General features: G+C 38.5%; 1 protein-coding gene across 4 annotated transcripts in view; it reads right to left on the minus strand.

Moving 5' to 3' along the window:
- Window positions 1-1,631: 1,631 nt before the first annotated feature.
- The window catches only part of MIGA1 (mitoguardin 1), an 81,238-nt gene continuing 60,361 nt past the window's right edge, over window positions 1,632-22,508 (minus strand). For all 4 annotated transcript variants that reach the window (XM_072974190.1, XM_072974193.1, XM_072974191.1 and 1 more), the window contains exons 12-16: window positions 22,280-22,378; window positions 19,279-19,413; window positions 10,837-10,890; window positions 8,277-8,393; window positions 1,632-5,201 (exon numbers count right to left, since the gene is read on the minus strand). In XM_072974190.1, the coding sequence (XP_072830291.1) occupies window positions 4,983-5,201; window positions 8,277-8,393; window positions 10,837-10,890; window positions 19,279-19,413; window positions 22,280-22,378 (624 nt within the window). In that variant the 3' untranslated portion in view covers window positions 1,632-4,982. The remainder of the gene's footprint in view (window positions 5,202-8,276; window positions 8,394-10,836; window positions 10,891-19,278; window positions 19,414-22,279; window positions 22,379-22,508) is intronic.

A 22,508-nucleotide genomic window follows, 5' to 3' on the forward strand; every position in this document is an offset into this window, starting at 1 on the left:
AGCCTTTAGATGACTGCAGTCTCAGGAGAGACCCTAAGCCAGGACCCCCAGAGCCAGCCATTCCTAAATTCCCAATCCTCAGAAACTATCTGAGATGATGTGCATTGCTTCAAGCTGCTAAATTTGGGGATAGTTAGCAAAGATCACAAATGCACCTGCTTTAACCTACTTTTTTTTTTTTCATTATCCATCTACCATATTAAGCACTCAGTCCTTTTTAAAGTCCCGGGGCTGATTCTCTGACAGAGGTTATTAAATAAAAGAATTAGCAAAGTTCTAGAAGTCTTACATTTCAAGTGCTTTCTAATGTCAAAGTTCTTTATATTCAAGTATTACGGTGTTTTTCAAGCAGCAAATTACAAAAGTTCTGAAATGTCCTATATATAAGTATACTTTGTGAAAGGCTTTTGTGACACACATAGGGGACAGTTAAAAGCAAATCGCTGAGGTGGTATTTGATGTACCAGTTGCCTTGCTGTGGCTTTTAAGTAAAGAATAAAAAAGCATCATAGAAGGAAGGTTTGCTCTTTTTTTTTTTTTTTCCTGTACTGGAATTCAGTCCTTTCCTGCCCAAATGATAAAGGTTACTTAAGGGTTTTCACCATTCAAAGGTAGGAAAAAAAAAAAAACAAAAAAAGAACCTCAGCAGACAAAAGAGCCGTGCGGCCTGATCAAAGATGTCAGTAGCTTAAGGAGAGAGAGATTAAAGGAGAAGAAGTAGCAGGGTGAGGTATCACAGCATACAGGGCACAGGAAGAAACGCTCCATAAAAAACAGAAGTCAAAGCAGCAAAAGAACTGTGAGAAAGACAGTGGATAAACCAAGTAAGTTCACAAAAATTTCCAGCAAAGCCCTACAAAGAGTGTAACAATAGGACACTGAAATGCTTGCAGAGGAGTATTTTAAACACACATAAAAATTCAAAGAGATCTGTTTAAACTGCAAAATATTAAGTTCATGTAGCAGGGTCAAAGAGGATGGCAGATGACAAAGGAAACAGAAGATGAGACTGGGATGCAGGTCTGGTTACCCACTCCATCTCCAAGCCTGCATCCTTGCTGGGAAAAGATTTAACTCATATTTGTGTGGTCTGCTTATTGAGTATTATATTTAAGTTTATGTTTAATAGTTTTAAAATATAATCAGGTACATTTATCTATACTGTGCATGTTTAATTATTCGAAAATAAATCTCTTCAATGGAAGTCCCAAATCAAGAATTTTTATACGCAGGGAAGCCCTTCCCGCTATCTGGTGTCTTCATCCCTCTCTGTGGCTCAGTGCATCTGAGCCCTCGCCAGGAAGTGGTGGGCAAGGGGTATGTCTGAACAGGGACAGATGCACGTACGTCGGAACGATACATCTGTACTGTGTTCAACCAGAACGCTTTCTGTGATTAATAAAAACACAAATATTTTGACTTTACTCATCACAAAACTGTTTTCTCTCGCAGTCAGTACAGAAAGAAAACATACACTTTTACACTTGGTTTCCAGGCCTCTGCAGTTGTCTGTGTTCTCAATGCAGATACATGTGGTCTTAAAGGAGACTGACAGCTCCCAGTGAGCAGGGTCTGACGGGACAAGTGGGACCTTGTAAGCGTTGTATAAAACAGGCAATCCAGCAGCAAGATGCACCATCACTCTTTTATTTGGCAGCAGTAGACATACATCCGGGTCACAGCGCTCACTCTGGCTAACGAGCCAGCGCTCTTCTCTTCCGCCACTGTAGTGTTTCACTTTTACAGAACAAGTGCAGTCCTTACATTTAGGACACAGACACATCTACTGATACCAGCCAGGTAAAGCTAATATGTGGTTGTCCTCAAACTAAGCAAAACAATAACATAACATAATCATTAGGAACAAAGAATGTATGCCCTCATTTCAGTTAATCACAGATCAAATTCTTGAGTCTCACATACAGAGATATTTCTAAATTTGATTAATCCAAGCAAAAAAAAAAGATTTTAATTCAGCCTAATTCTTATCACTTTGAAATGTATATTCCAAATAATTTCCTAATATGCATTCACATTAAAATAAAAGCAAATTATGTTATGAACATAATTTAAATTTTTTGATTATGAAAAGTCACAGAGAAGTATATTAAATGTTACTTTGGCATTCCTATCTCACAGGTTTAAAGGAATGATAAACAAAAGAATTCTTTTTAATGCAAATAATCCCCCCTTAGGTAATCATTTAAATAGAACATCTAACATCTTAAGGCAAGAAAAAGCTTGTAAATATTTTTTATAAAGTCAGTTAATTCAGCAAATTAATAGAAACATAATAAATGGATGCAAATAAAAAATACTTCTTTATGAGAGAGAAAGTTCTTTGGAGCTGACTATAACAGTACGAAAAACTTGCCTTTTTTAAAAAAACCCATTTTGACACTTAATAAACATACCATAAAGCCTTCAAGAATCAATAACTAGGCTTTCAGTTTAACAAAAATGTAGAGAAACCAAAATAGAAAAAAAAAATCACCAAATATAAATCACCTGAACACTTATCTTTTTCCTTCCAAAAAATAGGAGGAAAAAAAGCCATTTTCTGAGGACTCATTCAAGGCTCTTATAATTTATACAGGGAAGCAGATGGTAGGACTCATGGTAACAGTGGCAATTTTCTGATAATACTACCATGAAAGTGCTAAACAGGATTTTATCCTAAAAGGCCCTAGACTAGTTTACTTCTTTTTTATTTTTTAAAACATTGCTTTAGCTGTTAAACCCATTTCTAGGCAAACTGAAATTGGTCCATATGCCTTAAGTACTCTTCTGTGCTCAGAAACATTTTTCTCTTTCATTCTTTCTCTTTCGAGAAACATTTTTAAGAGAGGTTTCTTTAGAAAGGTCAAGTTTCTCCCCTTACAACAGAGAGGGATTTTTTTTCTGTACTTACTACCCTGAAAGTCTATTTGGTCACTCTTGTCTCTTGTCAAAGGCCACAAAGAAAGCATCTTACTAAAGCGCTGCTTCTGAACTGACCTGAAACTCAAGCACTGAATTCGACAAACCAATCTCTTAAATATGGGCAACTTTTTTTTCAAGGTGAAGTGTAAAGGAGGAAAAAAACACCTTTTGGAAGGTCATTCATCTTATCTGATGAAATTCCCCAGGTTATTTCATAGTAGCAGCATTATTAAATAGTGCAATTCTTCAAAACAGACTTCAAACAGTATCTTCCTCAAATAAAAGAAGTAATTAAGTTTCCTTATAGGTTTGTTTATAAAACCACAGCCTAAAACATGAATTAAAACCATCAGCCCCCCCCAACCAGGAAAATTAACGTAAGCAATAACTATCTTGCTTACACAATAAAGGGACGGGTGTGCGTGCACGTGTGGGTATGTGTATGAATCATTCAAGGCCAGTGGCACCTAAACAAGAAGCTAAAATACAGGAAAAATTAAGAATTCTGAACAGCCAATTGTTAAATTAAGAATATAGGTAAGAAAAGTCAAGGAGCTATATAGTCAAAAAATATTAGAGCAATGTTTCATATTGTTTAATGCTGTAACCTATACATTACAGAACACAGTACGTGCAAACAGCACAAGGATTCTGAACCTCCTGTTTTGTAACTAATATTACATAATATTACATACATAAACTTAAAACCTTAAAAGATTATGCTTTTCCCCCACTTTTAATTTTCTATTCATTAATCAGAAACTAGGCACTTTAATCTAAAAATACATTTTAAAAAAATATATTTTAGATCCTTCTTGGTAACTCACTCCTAAAATGAGTAAAGCCTACTTTAGGAGCAAAATCAACAAATCCAATCCACTGATGATATACTGAGTCAGCCACTCTAAATAGTGGCATACGATTTAGACACAAAATTAATACAACTCTGAAAATATCTAATATACTCTGAAGAACCTTACTCATGTGAATACCTCATTTATTCATCTATGTATCCTGAAGGACAGGAAATACACTTCTATACCATTAAAAAATATTCTGTTCTATATTCAGGGCAGAAAAAACCTTCTTTAAGACCTCTGTAAGATTCAATGTATGAATATTTCTAAAATATGGGCATAATATGACAAATTCCCAGTGTGCTAAGTTCTCTGTGGAAATAATTAAAAGCCAGTTTTGTAGAAAGAGAAAGAAGAAATGATTTTACTGTATCAAGATTCATACCTTCAGTGGTTGGGAGATAGTTTCAAAACTACAATAACTGCCTGTCATAGTTAATAAATGTTCTATTTTTAACCATTATTTATTGAAGGGAAATGCTCTCATGTATACCAAGATAAAAGAAAAAGTCTTCAGTCTAACTTATAGGATCAACAGTAATATATTTTGGGAACTGCAGTAAATCTAATATAAACTTATAAACTTCTCAGTGGCAATTCATTTAAATGTTTTATAACGATACTCAGCCATTACGGTGTCTTTGATTCAAATACTTAAGCACATGCACAAGCAGGAACGTCAGCAGCACATGTTCAACGCCACTACTGCCTGACCGTGATTAAACAATGAATGACATCACAAGTAAAACTACATCTCCAGGCAAAGTTACGTTTGTTGACACTACGCGCAATATATTCTTGCATGTGTGGGCCACAAAAGTCTTGGCTAAAGTATCTATCTTTACGGTACAAAGCACGAAAACAAAGCTTTTGAGAGTGAAACTGGACATTTCAGACAGCTTCAAGACGACAAATCCATTAATTCCCAAGTACTGGTTTCAATTCAAGCAATATTTCTGTAAAATATACAACATTTCACAACGATTATTACCTAAAGATTATAAAAAGACACTTTGGATACACTACACAGGGATTCAATGACAGAACTTCTGTGTAAGTACAGTACAGTCACTCATCCTTTACTAGATTTTTTTTTTCCCTCCCTGAGTCCAGGTCGACCAATTCTGTGTCACATATGTAACAAATCAATAGTTACCTTGAGATATTTCATAGCACACTCAAATTGTCTGACTTTTACGGTACTTATTGTACTTTGGCTTCCAGCAGGCCACTGGACATAACATGACCATGAGTACTTAGACAACTACTCGTGTGCCTCAGGGCATCGGCTCCAAGGTAGGCCATTAGGAGTTCGGTGCGGCGGATCAGTAACTGCATGAGGTCTTCAGTCAAAGTCTCTATACTGGAATAGCGCACCTTCTCAAAATCAAAAATGTCTTTGAGGAAGAAAAGAACTTGATTCTGGAAAAGGAACACAAAAACAAATTGGCACTTATTAGATCAAAATTACATGAAATCTAAATAGTTACCAATACTGTAACAGACACTGAATTAGGAGTCAGAAGGCCTGCGTTCCATTGCTCATTTTATATCTCACTGGATAAGGAACCCTGAACAAGTTAAATCTTTTTGGGTCTCATTTTCTTTTTCTGCAAAATAAGGGATAACACTACTTGTCATTTTACTTCTCAGGGCTGATGTAACTGATGTAAAACCGATGTAACGATCAAAAAAAATTATCCCCCTCTCCAGTCTCACTCCACTGACTGCTGCAGCAAAGGAGGCAACCAAGAACAATCACTGAAACTACATCACCCCAGCCTCATTGTGCCAAGCCTTCTGTGAAATAAATGCTCATTTCGGAAATTCCAACCCCTGATGCCCTCTCTTCCTTGTTGTGCTCCTCCCTTTTTCTGGTCTAGTGCTCTCAAGGCTTTGGTCTTTGAACACCATGTGTCCAGCATTGAAGAGAACTGCAATTGAATAATCAGATGATGGACATTTAAAAATAAGGAATTTGCTCCCAATTTGTGGATATAAGGATGATTTATAATTGAGCGTTTATATGAATAAACCCTTGAACTCTGATTTCTATATAGCAGAATCCCTCTCCCCAATCAATTCTTGACTATGTAAATTTTTGGCTTTATAATATTATCAATTTGCAATCAGTTCAGATTTCTTCAGTGCTTGCTTTTTGGTTACAAAACTTCCAAACACCTTATTGCACTGAAAATTGAAACATCTTGAGAAAAGCCATGGAGATTGATAATCTGCCAAGGATATGAAATGGCTCTTCTTCCTGGACCATGACTGTGGTACAACTGATCCTGATACAGGAGAGAGACCTACCACAATTTTCTTTGTGTGTGCTTCTTGCAGCTCTTTGGGAGGATCTTGACCCAATAGTGTTCCCTACGCTATTTCTTGTGAAATGGTCTTGGCTATGTAGCAGCTTTTGATTCCGTAAATCCCCTAGGCTGCTGCCCCCATCCTGTCCTTATTTAGAACATTAAAAAGTTTCCTAGGGCACATGCTAGGTGAGAGCAGCATGAGAAGTCAGGGAAGAAAATTTAGCTGCTTTTAAAATAAGGCTGGACACATCAGCACCTGTCCAGCTATACCTACATGATGTTTCAAGAAATCAGCCTCTTTTTTCCATCTGGTATAAGGAGCTGGAAGACTAATTCAGATCTTCTGATGGCCTGAATCTTTGGGTCAAAGGGAAAGATCTCCAAATCTGAGACTATGTGTTAATTTTAGATGGATTTGTCAGCCTGAGATGACACTCTGCCAGCTTTGAGGGGACCCTGTTTTTATGATGCATGGCCAAGCTCTCTGCAAATGGAAATGCTTGCACTAGGTGTTGGGGATGTTTGCTACCTCCTTCTATCTTTGTGGTTTTGGTCCTCCCACTGTGGTAAGACCCCTGGCCATCATTGTGGCTTGTCATGTCAGCCCAGTGTCCACCTGGTCATGCTCTGAGGTACCATTGCCTCTGAAGCACAAGTTTTATTTCCTTCAATAAAAGAAGTTGAAAATATTTTACTTGGAAAAAAAAAAAGCCTGTAAACACTGAAGCACTATGTAAATGTAAGGGGCTATTATTATTCTTTTCCCAGTAACTGAAGTTTTCAGTGTTTCCTCTGAGCACTAGTACTAGTTTGAGACAAAAGAGTAAATGATTTCCAAAAACTGCAACTTATAAATTTCAAATGTATATTTTTCTGTACCAAAAAAACCCCTTATGATACATGAAAAATAAAAATAATTTCAGGTTTCAACTCAGTAGAAGATTGTGAAGGAAATGTCATTCTGGTAACCTAATACTTATGCTGAAACTCATTTTATGCAAGCTGTATACTACTAAGTATTAAGTCTCACGCCGCTATGCCGTGAAGGAAAAACAAAAAGTAATTCCAAACAACAAGAAACAGGAATATTTCATTTGTATCCTACAGAAACCAATTGTCAAGAATCACTAAGAAGGCATACTTCACAGATTTCACTGGGTTTTATATCTGGAAGCGTACTGGCAATCATGCTGTCTAGTCCCCTCACTTTATAGATGAAGAAAAGGAGGACACAGCATGATTTGCCCGCAGTCAGACTGCTCAACAATGGTAGCCTTAATTCCCAAACTCTCCCACTAAACACACACCTTACGTTTGGGAGGTCAAGTAAATTTAACAAAAATTAGTGAGTTTTAAATGACAATAAAATAAACATTTCCTAAAGTGCTACATTAACAGCACATAAACAAAACAATTTAATTTTTAAATGAAGGACATAGTGAAACATCCAAACTTGCAAACATCAAAAACTTCCAAATTCGGGGGGGAGGACATAGCTCAAGTGGTAGAGGGCATGCTTAGCGTGCACGAGGTCCTGAGTTCAATCCCCAGCACCTCCCTCTAATTAATAAATAAATAAGTAAACCTAATTACCCCCCTGAAAAAACTTTCAAATTCATCTTTGATTATGTTTACTTTTATTTGCTCCTTGAAACTCAGCCTAAACTCAAGACTATTAAATACTGAGATTTTTCTTGGCAGCGTGCCAGGCAGAAACTTCTGCAGCATGCTATAATTTGTGTTTTGATAAACTTCAGCTGCTGACACTGAGATTCAGTTTTAAACTCCCATGTTATTTCTCACAACTAGGATTTTATCATTCATATTACCTTGAACCAGAGCTTATTTCCAAATTGCCACATATGTGATAAAGACAGATATTATGTGTTTTATAAATTTCACAAGTGTCCAGGCATGATGAACTGTCTACAGCAGCTTGTGTTATTCTGTAACACATTTGAGAACACAGACCACTGCAGAAGGAAGACACAAGGCGGGGGGACTTGTTCAGTTTTCTCCAGGATAAAGAATCAAGTCGATAAAATACTGTTCTACTGGCATGGGTGACTTTTATAACTTTACCTTTAAATAACATTCTTTTTTCTGCAAAAGCGAAAACAGAATAAAACCTTATCTATTTTTTCAATTTAGAAAAGAGAAATGATTAAATGACTGAACATACCTTAAAGAAGCAACATAAATCATAGAGAGAATTTCTAGGACCCAAAAAGCCCCAGGCTAGGACAGGGCTGATGTGCTCACAGATGGCATAAAAATGGGCAAAAAATCCATCCGGGATCTGTTGGGACATAAAGGAGAATAGAGTTATTTTTATCTTCTTGCGTTTGCTTTCTTATTGATCATATGAACAGCTCCTTTTGAGGACAGACCAAGGGTTGATGATAAGCCAGCCTAATAAGAAAGTTAACAGACTTACAAGTAACTTTTAGAGTCACAGAATGCTTTGTGTAAATTTCATATCCTAGCCAACACTTTCATGTACTGAAAACATTATTTCTTCAAGGCATTTTCAACTCATGAAATACTTCATAAAAAAGCAAGCACATAAGTGCTATAATCAAGCAATAACAAGAATGCTACAATGTTCCTTAGCAGTATAATTTTTAGGATTAATGAGACTACCATGGTTTCAGCTAGCTTAGTAGAATTTAAGAAATTCTACTCAATTACTTCATTAGATTATCTGAAAAAGACTAAAATGAATTTTAAATGATTAAGCACAAAAATACACTTGCTAGAATCCTAACTTTTAGTTAAGGAACCAGATGTTACTGAAGCATTTAATTATATAATTGCCCCTTCTTGTGAAAGAGTAATACATACAGTTATGATTTAGAAAACTCATAGCTTATTAATAACTTTCTTAATTCCCCTTGTTAAATAGCATTCTGAGGGGCCTGTCGTATACTGTGTACTGGGGATAAGTGCGCCTTAAGATTCTGACTCTCGGAGGGGTTATTTTCTATTTTACAAGCTCCAAGACATCTTCTAAACCTCAATTAAAACATACATTATGGGGGAGAGGGGATAGCTCAGGGGTAGAGCACATGCTTAGCATGCATGAGGTCCTGGGTTCAATCCCCAGTCTCTCCATTAAAAACAAATAAATAAAAACCTAATTATCTACCCCCGCAAAACAAAATGCCTACAAGTCTGTTCCTTAGCCCTAAACCACTTGTTCCCTAGTGTTTGTCCAACGTCAGAGTTTCTAATCATCATCTGAGGATTTATTTATTTATTTTACTGAAGTATAGCCAGTTTACAATGTTGTGTCAGTTTTCTGGTGTACAGTATAATGTTTCAATCATACATGTACATACACATACTCCTTTTCATATTCTTTTCCATTATAAGTTACCACAAGATATTGAATACAGTTCCGTGTGCTATACAGCAGAAACTTTCGTTTATCTATTTTATATATAGTAATTAGCATCTGCAAATCCCAAACTCCCAATTTATCCCTTCCCACCCTCTTCCCTTGGTAACCATAAGTTTCTCTTCTATGTCTGTGAGTGTGTTTCTGTTTTATAAGTAAGTTCATTTGTATCATTTATTTAGCTTCTTGGGGAGCTTGTTTAAAACACAGGGTCCTTGGAATCACTTTTTAATACAATTTTAAAGGTTCCATTCCATTTACAGTTATTACAAATATTGGCTATATTCCCTGTGTTGTACAATCCATTTTTGTGTAACATCTTTTAAACAAGAATTATTCAAATATGTGGCCTTCAGAATTGTATTTAACAAGCACCTTCTGCAGATGCTGTGAGGACTATGCTGGGGAAACACTGCACTGGGCAATACTATCTCGAAGTAATAAGGATAAGACTTAGAAATATGGATATGCTAACATACTATATAGGTCAGTGGGCAAAAAATAATAACAACATTTGCATAATACACTATGCCAAGCACAGTCCTAAACATCTTATGTTTAATCCTCTAAAAACCCCATGAGGCAGGTATTATGCTCTTTTTTAGAGATGAGGAAACTAAAGCATAGAGAGGTTAAGGAACTTGCCCAAGGGCATGGCTGGTACGTGGCATGTGAAATCAGACAGTCTCACTCCAGAGTCCATGCCCCTTACCATAGGAGTGCACGGTGAGAGCAGGGTGCAGTGGGTGAGATAGGCCGGAGGGTCTGGAGCCTGGGGGCAGGACACAAACTCTGAGATGTTTTTTGGTAGGTGCTTGCAGTTGAATAAAGCAGCTAAGGTGGGAGGGTATAGCTCAAATGGTAGAGCATATGCCTAGCATGAATGAGGTCCTGGGTTCAGTTCCCAGTACCTCCAGTAAAAAAAAAAAAATCTAATAATGAATAGAGCAGCTATAAGAATCAAATCATCATTTTTCGGTTGGGTTACATGAAGTGGAATCCACTATATTAAACAATTTTTTAATCTTAAAATATCATTAAATTAAAAAAAAAAGAACACCTCTACTAGAGCTGGTTCCAACTGCAGCCCACTCCCCTGTAGCAGGGAGCAGCAGAGCTCCCATGCATGCTCAGTACCTGTTACACTGAACTCTATAAAATGTCAAGAAGAGGGAGAAGGACTTCAAAACCAAGAAGCCACGCCAGTTCCAAGCAGGTCACTCATCTAGCTCAAGGTCGTGTGCTTGTGGGCTGTGTCTCCACCTGAGAATGGACTCGGATGTTTCTTTGACAGGAGCCTCAAATTACTCTACAAGGACGCCCAACACATAATGAATTTTACCTTCATCTGTTGCCTTTTCTGTTTCAACACTGACCAACAACTTGAAGCCACAGCCTAAATGTATACAGAAGAGAAAAAGCAAGATTTAAATTTATTAACTATATAAACTTCCCATTTAGAAAACAGCGATTTTTATTAGAAAGTCAACATTTAAAGGTCTAAAATGTGTAAGACATTAACTACTAAAAAGAACTAGTCTATGTTCCTTCTGTTGTTTGTAAGCATTAATGAAAAGGTGTTTATAAATTTTAAAATTAAATACAAAGCCATTAGAAGAAAAAGGCTGAACTCTGGTGCCAAGAACTTGGTGATTATAGTTCAAACAGTATTTTTCTTCAGTAACAGTCCTGCTGGAAATAGTTGTGAGTAGACCCAATAGTTTCACTCAAATTAAGAAACAGAACCATAATGACAGGGACAAAAACACCCAAGCAGATTCTGAAGAAACCTGACCCCACTCTAGCAAGACCCAACTTTGATCAGGTCACTTTCCCAAATCAGTTACAGAAATGGAGAACATGTATCTTTTATGGTTAAAACATACTTTGAGGGAGAAGTGGATTTATTAAAAATGCTTCAAAGTACAATAGCAGGAATTTCCAAAGTAACTGTGAAATAGCAGACTGGAACATTTTTTAAACAGGCATTCAAACTTCATAATGAATCCCACCTACTCTGAGGTACACATTTCAGCCAAACAACAACAACAAAAGTTAGATTTGAACGTGAAACACAACAGAAGCTGAAAACATTCAAAATACAGAATATCGTTTACTCCTGTTTTATTTTCGCACATGCCCCTATTTTTTTCTGCCCTAATTTTTGGTAGTATTTGGGAATAAGAATCTGTATTTTCCTCCAAAAATAAGTATCGTTCTTTTCATTGAAACTGCTATATTGCAGTGTAGTCACAGAGCCATTTCAGTTACAGACAGTTTTTGGTCAGGCCTGAACTGGTACGAAGCCTGATGGTTTTCTTCTGAAGAAATACTGGGTCCTTGGGGTGAAGGCAGGGACTGACAGAAGAGCCAAAAGGGAAATTTCTTTTTTTTTTTTTACATTTTTTATTGATTCATAATCATTTTACAGTGTTGTGTCAAATTCCAGTGTTCAGCATGTTCAGCACAATTTTTCAGTCATTCATGGACATATACACACTCATTGTCACATTTTTTTCTCTGTGATTTATCATAACATTTTGCGTATATTTCCCTGTGCTATACAGTGTAATCTTGTTTATCTATTCTACAATTTTGAAATCCCAGTCTATCCCTTCCCACCCTCTACCCCCCCCCGTAACCACAAGTCTGTATTCTCTGTCCATGAGTCCATTTCTGTCCTGTATTTATGCTTTGTTTTTGTTTGTTTTTGTTTTTTAGATTCCACATATGAGCGATCTCATATGGTATTTTTCTTTCTCTTTCTGGCTTGCTTCACTTAGAATGACATTCTCTAGGATCATCCATGTTGCTGCAAATGGCATTATGTTGTCGGTTTTTATGGCTGAGTAGTATTCCATTGTATAAATATACCACTTCTTCTTTATCCAGTCACCTGTTGATGGACATTTAGGTTGTTTCCATGTTTTGGCTATTGTAAATAGTGCTGCTATGAACATTGGGGTGCAGGTGTCATCCTGAAGTAGATTTCCTTCTGGGTACAAGCCCAGGAGTGGGATTCCTGGGTCATATGGTAAGTCTATTCCTAGTCTTTTGAGGAATCTCCACACTGTTTTCCATAGTGGCTGCACCAAACTGCATTCCCACCAGCAGTGTAGGAGGGTTCCCCTTTCTCCACAGCCTCTCCAGCATTTGTCATTTTTGGATTTTTGAATGACGGCCATTCTGACTGGTGTGAGGTGATACCTCATTGTAGTTTTGATTTGCATTTCTCTGATAATTAGTGATATTGAACATTTTTCATGTGCTTTTTGATCATTTGTATGTCTTCCTTGGAGAGTTGCTTGTTTAGGTCTTCTGCCCATTTTTGGATTGGGTTGTTTATTTTTTTCTTATTGAGTTGTATAAGCTGCTTATATATTTTGGAGATGAAGCCTTTGTCGGTTTCACTTGCAAAAATTTTCTCCCATTCCGTAGGTTTTCTTCTTGTTTTATTTCTGGTTTCCTTTGCTGTGCAGAAGCTTGTAAGTTTAATTAGGTCCCATTTGTTTATTCTTGCTTTTATTTCTTCTAGGAGAAAATTTTTGAAATGTATGTCAGATAATGTTTTGCCTATGTTTTCCTCTAGGAGGTTTATTGTATCTTGTCTTATGTTTAAGTCTTTAATCCATTTTGAGTTGATTTTTGTATATGGTGTAAGGGTGTGTTCTAGCTTCATTGTTTTACATGCTGCTGTCCAGTTTTCCCAACACCATTTGCTGAAGAGACTGTCTTTATTCCATTGTATATTCTTGCCTCCTTTGTCAAAGATGAGTTGACCAAAAGTTTGTGGGTTCATTTCTGGGCTCTCTATTCTGTTCCATTGGTCTATATGTCTGTTTTGGTACCAATACCATGCTGTCTTGATGATTGTAGCTCTATAGTATTGTCTGAAGTCTGGGAGAGTTATTCCTCCAGCCTCTTTCTTTCTCTTCAGTAATGCTTTAGCAATTCTAGGTCTTTGATGGTTCCATATAAATTTTATTATGATTTGTTCTAGTTCTGTGAAATATGTCCTGGGTAATTGGATAGGGATTGCATTAAATCTGTAGATTGCCTTGGGCAGTGTGACCATTTTAACAATATTGATTCTTCCAATCCAAGAGCATGGAATATCTTTCCATTTTTTAAAGTCTTCTTTAATTTCCTTCATCAATGGTTTATAGTTTTCTGTGTATAATTCTTTCCCCTCCTTGGTTAGATTTATTCCCAGATATTTTATTACTTTGGGTGCTATTTTAAAGGGGATTGTTTCTTTACTTTCTTTTTCTGTTGATTTATCATTAGTGTAAAGAAAGGCAACTGATTTTTGAACATTAATTTTGTAACCTGCTACCTTGCTGAATTCTTCGATCAGCTCTAGTAGCTTTTTTGTGGACCTTTTAGGGTTTTCTATATATAGTAACATGTCGTCAGCATATAATGACACTTATACCTCTTCTTTTCCAATTTGGATCCCTTTTATTTCTTTCTCTTGCCTGACTGCTGTGGCTAGGACTTCCAGGACTATGTTGAATAGGAGTGGTGATAGTGGGCAACCTTGTCTTGTCCCAGATTTTAGTGGGAAGCTTTTGAGTTTTTCACCGTTGAGAACTATGCTGGCTATAGGTTTGTCATATATAGCTTTTATTATGTTGAGATATGTTCCCTCTATACCCACTTTGGCGAGAGTTTTTATCATAAATGGGTGTTGAATTTTATCAAATGCTTTTTCTGCATCGATTGAGATGATCATGTGGTTTTTGTCCTTTCTCTTGTTGATGTGATATATTACATTGATTGATTTGCGTATGTTGAACCAGCCTTGTGTCCCTGGGATGAACCCCACTTGGTCATGATGTATAATCTTTTTTATGCGTTGTTGGATTCTATTTGCTAAAATTTTGGTGAGGATTTTGGCGTCTATGTTCATCAGTGATATTGGCCTATAATTCTCTTTTTTTTTGTAGTGTCTTTGCCTGGTTTTGGTATCAGGGTGATGGTGGCTTCATAGAATGAGTTTGGGAGTATTCCCTCCTTTTCAATCGTCTGGAAGAGTTTGAGAAGGACTGGTATGAGTTCTTCTTTGTATGTTTGGTAGAATTCCCCAGTGAAGCCATCCGGTCCTGGACTTTTATTTGTAGGGAGGTTTTTAATTGCTATTTCTATTTCCTTTCTAGTGATCGGATTGTTCAAGTGTTCAGTTTCTTCTTGATTCAGTTTTGGTGGACAGTATGTTTCCAGAAACTTGTCCATCTCCTCTAGGTTATCCAGTTTGGTTCCATATAGTTTTTCATAATATTCTCATATGATAGTCTGTATTTCTATTTTGTTTGTTGTAATTTCTCCATTTTCCTTTCTTATTTTGCTAATTTGTGCTCTCTCTTTTTTCTTCTTTGTGAGTTTGGCCAGAGGTTTGTCGATTTTATTTACTTTTTCAAAAAACCAGCTTTTGGTTTGGTTGATTTTTTCTATGGTCTTGTTAATCTCTATTGTATTTAATTCCTCTCTGATCTTTATTATTTCCTTCCTTCTGCTGCTTTTTGGGGCTTTTTGTTCTTCTTTTTCTAATTGATTCAGGTGGTGGGTTAACTTGTTTATTTGAGATTGTTCTTCTTTTTTGAGGAAGGCCTGTATCGCTATAAACTTCCCTCTTAGCACTGCCTTTGCTGTGTCCCATAGGTTTTGAGTGGTTGTGCTTTCATTATCATTTGTCTCAAGGTATTTTTTAATTTCAGCTTTGATTTCCTCATTGATCCATTGTTTTTTCAATAACATACTGTTTAATCTCCATGCTTTTCTTTTTTTCTCCTTTGTTTCTCTGTTGTTGATTTCCAGTTTCATGGCACTGTGGTCAGTAAAGATGCTTGAGATAATTTCTATCTTCTTAAATTTGTTGAGGTTTCTTTTGTGTCCAAGTACATGATTGATCCTGGAAAATGTTCCATGTGCACTTGAAAAGAATGTATATTCTATTTTTTGGGAGTGTAATGCTCTGAAAATATCCACCAAATCTAGTTTTTCTATTGTAGTATTTAATTTCTCTGTTGCCTTGTATATTTTCTGTCTGGAAGATCTGTCTAGTGATGTTAATGCAGTGTTAAAATCTCCAACTATGATTGTATTCCCATCAATATCCCCCTTTATCTCTGTTAGTAATTCTTGTATGTACTTAGGTGCTCCTATATTGGGTGCATATATATTAACGAGTGTAATGTCTTCATCTTTTATCACTCCTTTAATCATTATAAAATGTCCCTCTTTATCTTTCTTTATGGCCTTTGTTTTAAAGTCTATTTTGTCTGAAATCAGTACTGCAACACCTGCTTTTTTGGCTTTTCCATTTGCATGGAATATCCTTTTCCATCCTTTCACTCTCAATCTATATGTGTCCTTCTCCCTAAAGTGGGTCTCTTGTATGCAGCATATTGAAGGTTCTTGCTTTATTATCCACTCTGCCACTCTATGTCTTTTGACTGGAGCATTTAGTCCATTAACATTTACAGTAATTAATGATAGATGTGTGTTTATTGCCATTTTGAACTTACCTTTGCAGTTGAATTGGTATATCCTCTTTGTTCCTTTCTTCTTCCTTTTGTGGTTTGGTAATTTTCCTTTGTATTATCATGGATTTTATTTAATTTTTGTGACTCCCTTGTAAATTTTTGACTTGTGGTTACCCTTTTTTGTAAATCTATTAACCTATACCCGTTTTTAATAAACTGATAATAACATGATCTCAAACCCATCCTACTGTTAAAAAAATTAAAAAAAAAGAAAGAAAAAAAAATTCTATATTTCCCTGCCTCCCTCTCCCACTCTCAGTGATTTGTATGTCTTCTTTTATAATTTCGTGTTTTCTTTATTTGTAATTCATGAGTTATCACCTTTCCAGTTGTACGTTTCTCATTTCTGTAGCATCCTGCTGCTTTTCTATTTAGAATAGCCCTTTCAATATTTCTTTTAGCATGGGTTTAGTGTTGCTAAACTCCTGCAGCTTTTTTTTGTCTGTGAAACTCTTTATTTCTCCTTCTATCCTAAAGGATAGCCTTGCTGGATAAAGTATCCTAGGCTGCATCTGTTTTTCATTCAGGGCTTTGAATATATCTTGCCACTCCCTTCTGGCCTGTAGTGTTTGTGTAGAGAAATCAGCTGAGAGCCTTATGGGGGTTCCCTTGTAGTTCACTCTTTGCTTTTCTCTTGCTGCCTTTAGAATCATTTCTTTATCCTTGACTCTGGCCATCTTGATTATGATATGTCTTGGTGTGGGTCTATTTGGGTTCTTCCTGTTTGGGACCCTCTGAGCTTCCTGTACTTGGATATCTGATTCCTTCTTTAAGTTTGGGAAGTTTTTAGTCATGATTTCTTCAAAAACCTTTTCAATCCCCTTTGATCCTTCTTCCCCTTCTGGGACCCCTATTATGCGAAGATTGGGACGCTTTATATTATCCCATAGGTCCCTTATGCTATTATCATTATTTTTTATTTGCTTATCTTGTAGTTCTTCTGAATGGGTGCTTTCTGTTGCCCTGTCTTCTAGATCACTAATTCGTTCCTCTGCATTAACTAGTCGGCTTTGTACAGCTGTTAGATCATTCCTCATCTCTGTCATTGAGTTTTCCCATTTTGCTTGGCTCTTCTCTATAGCTTCAATTTCATTTTTGACATATTTTATTTCTCTAAGCATTATCTCTTTTAATTCCTTCAGCAATTTGATCACTCCTTTTTTGAAATCTTCATCTAGTAGGCTATCGATGTCTATTTCATTGAGCTTTCTTTCAGGGGATTCCTCTTGTTCTTTTAATTGGGAAAGGTTTCTCTGCTTCTTCATCTTGCTCATACCTCTCTGGCACTGTGGTTTATGGAGTATCCGTTGTCTATTTTGGATCTTAAGGATTTTATCTATCTAATGCCTATTTAGGAATAGAACTTAGAAAAGAAAAAAGAAAAAAAAGAAAAAAAAAGAAAAATGAAGAGAGAGAGAGAAAGATTTTTAAAAGAAGGGAGAAAGAGGGTTTGATAACAATGTATAATGAATAATAGAAGAGCGGGTTGAAGCAGAGTATTAATCCGGTGGAGACGTCCTTTTAAAACCTTTAAAAAAAAAAAAAGGGGGTGGGGAGATGAATATATGTGTTTGAACCCTGTGTCTAATCAATAACAGGACATCAAAACCCAAGAGAAATAGAAATGAATTAAGAAGTAAAAATTAAGAGGGTAATTGAAAATAGAACAGGTAAAAACATTAAAAACAAAACAAAACAAAAACAAAAAAACAAACAAAAAAAGAAAGGGGGGTTGTCGGTGTTCTCCTGGAGTGTGTGTGCTTTTAATGTGATGTCCTTCTGTCTTCATCCTGTTTTGGAAGCTCAGCTTGTTTTCAGAGGCCCTCCGTTAGCGCCCTCTTCTGTGCTGCTCCCAGCACCTGTCGGCAAGCAGATCGCGCCTCCTCCTAACACGGGGTCAGATGCAGCTCTCCTCTGCTGCGGGCGGGCGGGTCACTGCCCCTTCGGATGCCACAGTCAGGTGTTGCAGACTGGCCAGGCAGGAGGGCGGGTCGTGCCCCCTCCCAGCACCTCGGTCAGGGGTTGTGTTCCTGCCTGACAGGCGGGGGGCCGCTCTCCCCCTGCCTGCGCCGCTGGTAGCTCCGCTGCTCTGCGCGGCTGCGCGCTCTGCGCCGGCGCTCCGCCCTGGTCGCGCTCCGCCCCGGTAGGCGCTCCGCCCCATTCGGCGCTCCGCCCTGGTCGCGCTCCGCGGGTGGGCTCGGGGAAGACCAAGGGGCAGCCTCATCCCTGCTCCGAGCCAAGACCCAGCTGCTTGTTTGTCTTTGTGGAGCAAGTTCTCTGGGGGACCAGAATGGAAGGATCCTATCTGCCCTGGGCTGTAGGCCCGTCTCAGTCTGGCCCTTGAGGCTGCTAAGCCCTTCGGTGAGGACGCAGGTTTCGCCTCTGGCCCCGCCTGGGTGCTAAGCGCTGGAGAATATGGCGGCTCTGCCTGGGCCCCGCCCCTCTTCCCCTGAAAAGTTTCCGCGGGTTTTCAGAGATGGGGGTGTGCACCCTTCCCCCGAGAGCACATCAACCTTGCTGTTTTATGGAGGGCCCAGGTTGTTCTGTCCTGTACACCCACAGCCCCGGCGCCCAGCCCCTTGCAGTCCCCCGGAGCTGCCTCCATGCAGCCGCCCCCGTCCTCCGCCCGGCTTGTGCAGCCTGGCCCTGCCCGCCGCTGCCGGCCCGCGTCTCAGGCTGGGTGTCGGGGGGAACGCTCTGTGCCCGTTTAACTTAGTTCTGTCAGACAAGGGCTGCTCTGTACAGATCCGAGCCTCGGAGGCTCCCCCTCCGTCCCGCTGGCCTCTCAATTGGAGAGGGGAGACCTAGCGAGCAAGCGCCAGTCCTCCTTTGCCGCTCCCTCCCCGCGGGACCCGTCCCGCGCTGCTTTGCCTTTTGTTCTTTCTTTTTTCCTTTTCTCCTACCAGATTTTTGGCGTCTTTATCTTTTGAAGAGGGCGATCATCTGTTGGAGTTCCGCAAGTGCTCTGGTTGGCTGAGTGGGTCTGTAGATGTGGGTCTTGGTGTATTTGTGGGAGAGGGTGACTTACAAGCGTCCTTCTACTCCGCCATCTTCAAAAGGGAAATTTCATCTGAAGATGTTACGTATCATATACATCTGATCGCAGTATCAAAGAATGAGCTCAGTTTCCACTCAGGTCATTCTATGGACCATATATATATATAAATCTTATTTATCTTTCCAATTCTGACTATTTCTCATCAAATTTAAATGGTTGAGAAAGGTAAACCACCACTTACGGTTTCTTTGAAGGAGGAGTTTAGCCAGCGATTATTTACTACATTCTGTATGGATGTGGGTGGGTTTTCTAAATCTTCAAAGGAATCCATCAATATAAAATCCAGAACAACATCATAAAAATTGAGATTTTTCACCTGCATTAAATTATGAGTTAAAACAGAGATTAATACTACATAGAGTTGAAATAAAGTCTGAGTTAAGGCTTCACACATTATAAGAGCAGGGTGTTTTCAGTGGAATCAGATTGTCTCTCCGACCAAAAAAGAGGAAGGGAAGAGGCAACTATGGAAACAACTCACCACCAGAAGCTACAATTTACCTGACGGCTGCTCCTTCCCAGACGCCATCAGGTGAAGTGAACCTCTCCCCCCACTCTATCCTGGGAGTCCGCTGTTCGTGCTTTTATTATGGTATCCACAATGCTCACTGTGCGCTGTCACTTAGTTACTGGTCTATCTGCCTGTCTTCCCCACCACATCACGACCCTCTTGCCCTTCCATTCATTCACGCATTCGCGTAGTCCAGTACCGCATTCATGCATGCTGTGCTGGACGACATGCTGTACCGGGTGCTCAGGCTTCCCCAGTAAGCAAACTAGATGCTTAGAGTTTAGTGGGGAAAACAGACAGCAATAAATAATCCCACAAATACACAATTACAAACTGTGATAAGCACAGTAAAAGCAAGAGTACAGGGTATCATGAGAGTTTATAATGGAGCTTCCAATCTAGACTGAATGTCAGTGAGGGCGTTCTTCAGGGAGTGAGGCACGCCAGGTACAAGAAATATGTCGTCAGAGACTGTATGGTGAAAAAGAACACAGTGGCGTTGAACCAAAGGTCACTGGAAGTGTGCTGGAGCTCTCTGCAGCAGGGAGCAGGGCCAGCAGCTGGAGACAGGGAGGAAGGGCCCGCTCCTGCAGAGTTTATGGCCCACGTTAATGCTTTTGGATTTTCTCCTCACTGTAGTAAGGGGGGGTAGTGGTGGTGGTGGGGATGGATGATCAGATCTGTTTTATTTTACATTTTCTTCTGGTTTTAATGAGATACAATTGACATACGGCACTGTATAAGCTTAAGGTGTACAACATCAAGATCTGATTTACAAACATCACGAAATGATTATCACAGTAAGTTCAGTGAACATCATTTCATATCGATACAACATTAAAGAACTAGAAAAAACCTTTTTCCTTGTGACGAGAACTCAGAATTTACTCTTAACAACTTTCATAATATCATACAGCAGTGTTAACTACCTTTACCATGTTCTACATTACATCTCTAGTACTTATTTATCTTATAAGTGGACATTTATACTTTATGCCCACTTTCATCTAAGTCCCCCTCCCCCACCCTCTCTGGTAGCCACAAATCTGATTTCTTTTTCTATGAACTTGTTTGTTTTTGAAGTATAATTGACATACAACACTATGTTAGTTCCTGGTATACAACATAGCAATCCCATATTTCCATACATTTCAAAATCATCAACATGAGAAGTCTCGTTGCCATCTGTCACCATATAAAGACACTAATTATTGACTATATTCCCCACACTGTATATTATACATGTATTTTATTTATTTTGTAAGTGAAAGTCTATACCTCTTAATCCCCCTCACCTATTCTCCTCCCTCACCCCCGGCAACCACCTGTCTGTTCTCTGTGTTTATGACACTGTTTTTGTTTAGTTACGTTTGTTCATTTGTTTTGTTTTTTAGATTCTATACATAAGTGAAATTACACAGTATTTGTCTTTCTCTGATTTATTTCACTTAGCATAATACCCTCTAGGTCCATCAATGTTGTCACAAATGGCCAGATTTCATTCTTTTTTATGGCTGAGTAATATTCAGATTTGTGCTTTTTAAAGACCGTTCGGCAGGGATATGGCATAGAGAGCAGGAAGGGGGAATGCAGGCGGGCAGCGGTGGCAAGGAATCAGGGATGCAAACCCCCTGAGGCAGTCCAGGGAAAGACAACAGTTACTCAGACTACGTTGGGGCTGGCATGAATAAAGAAAAAACTGAGAGATATTTAGGAGTTAAATTAACAGAACTTGGGGATGAATATGATAAGGTGGGCGAGGACCAGGAAGGTGTAAAGGATGAGTCCCAGGTTTCTGGCCTGCACAGTGGAGCCGGTGCCACTTCCTTCACCAACTGAGTGTACACCAGAGAAGGAAAGATTACGCCTCTGTTTCCATATCTACTGTCTTCTCTGTCTAGAAAGACTTTCAGCCCCTTGCAAACTCATTCTTTAAACTTCCGTTAAGACAAAATATCCCAGGCTCATCATGTACCTCTGCTCTCCCAGTGTGAAATCAGCCATTTTCCCAAGGAGCCCTAGTTCCTCCAGTGGAGAGTGGTACTCAGAAGCCAAGATATGTGTGCGAGAATCATTTCTTTTGAGGTGTTGCTGCTCCCAGGCCCTCTCAGTGAATAGAGCCAGGAAGTATATGTATGTCTACGTATATACAAACTTGTATTTATTTCTGTATCTGCTCATCTATCCAGCTATCTATCTACCGTACGATACTGTCAACTATGAATTCACACTGACAGCTTCAATTCCAATCCCAGCTTTTTATACCTCCCTCACCTGACAGTGAAAAACCTGGCTCTGATTATTCTCAACATACTTGGTTATTGTTTGACCCTGTGTATGGAGCCAATCTCCCAGCCCCACTGAGTTGCTGCTGTCCTGTTTGAAACCAGCTGTGCACAGGCTACCACTACCGCCCCGCTAGGGCCTGTTCATTGACTTGTGGACAGAAGACAGGAGGGAGGGAAGGAATGAAGGGCTTTTTAAAAAAACATTATTTTCAACTATTGCCCCAATGTATAAAGACTGCGGTTGCTGTGACTGTGTCATAATGACCACCACACAACTGGTTTCACTGTCATTTAACAAGGACAAGGAAACAGTGGCCTCAAATTATGTAAATATCATGTGTAAATAACTAAGGGGAATAAATACTATAACAATTTGAACTTACTCCTCTAGCAGCAAGTTCCATTTCAGTACTATCCCAGTGATCAGTCTGCTCTAAAAAATAGATCATTTCATCAAAAACATCTTCAAACTTCTTCGGATTCTGCAGAAGAAAACACACTTTAATCCTAAACGCAACTTTAAAACAAGGCTCAATACTACAAAGTAAATAAGCTACTCTTCAAGTAAGTTTATTAGATCTTCATGCTGGAGGTAACTGAACCAAAACACAT

The sequence above is a fragment of the Vicugna pacos genome, chromosome 13 (assembly GCF_048564905.1).
Source record: "Vicugna pacos chromosome 13, VicPac4, whole genome shotgun sequence".
Lineage (NCBI taxonomy): Eukaryota > Metazoa > Chordata > Mammalia > Artiodactyla > Camelidae > Vicugna > Vicugna pacos.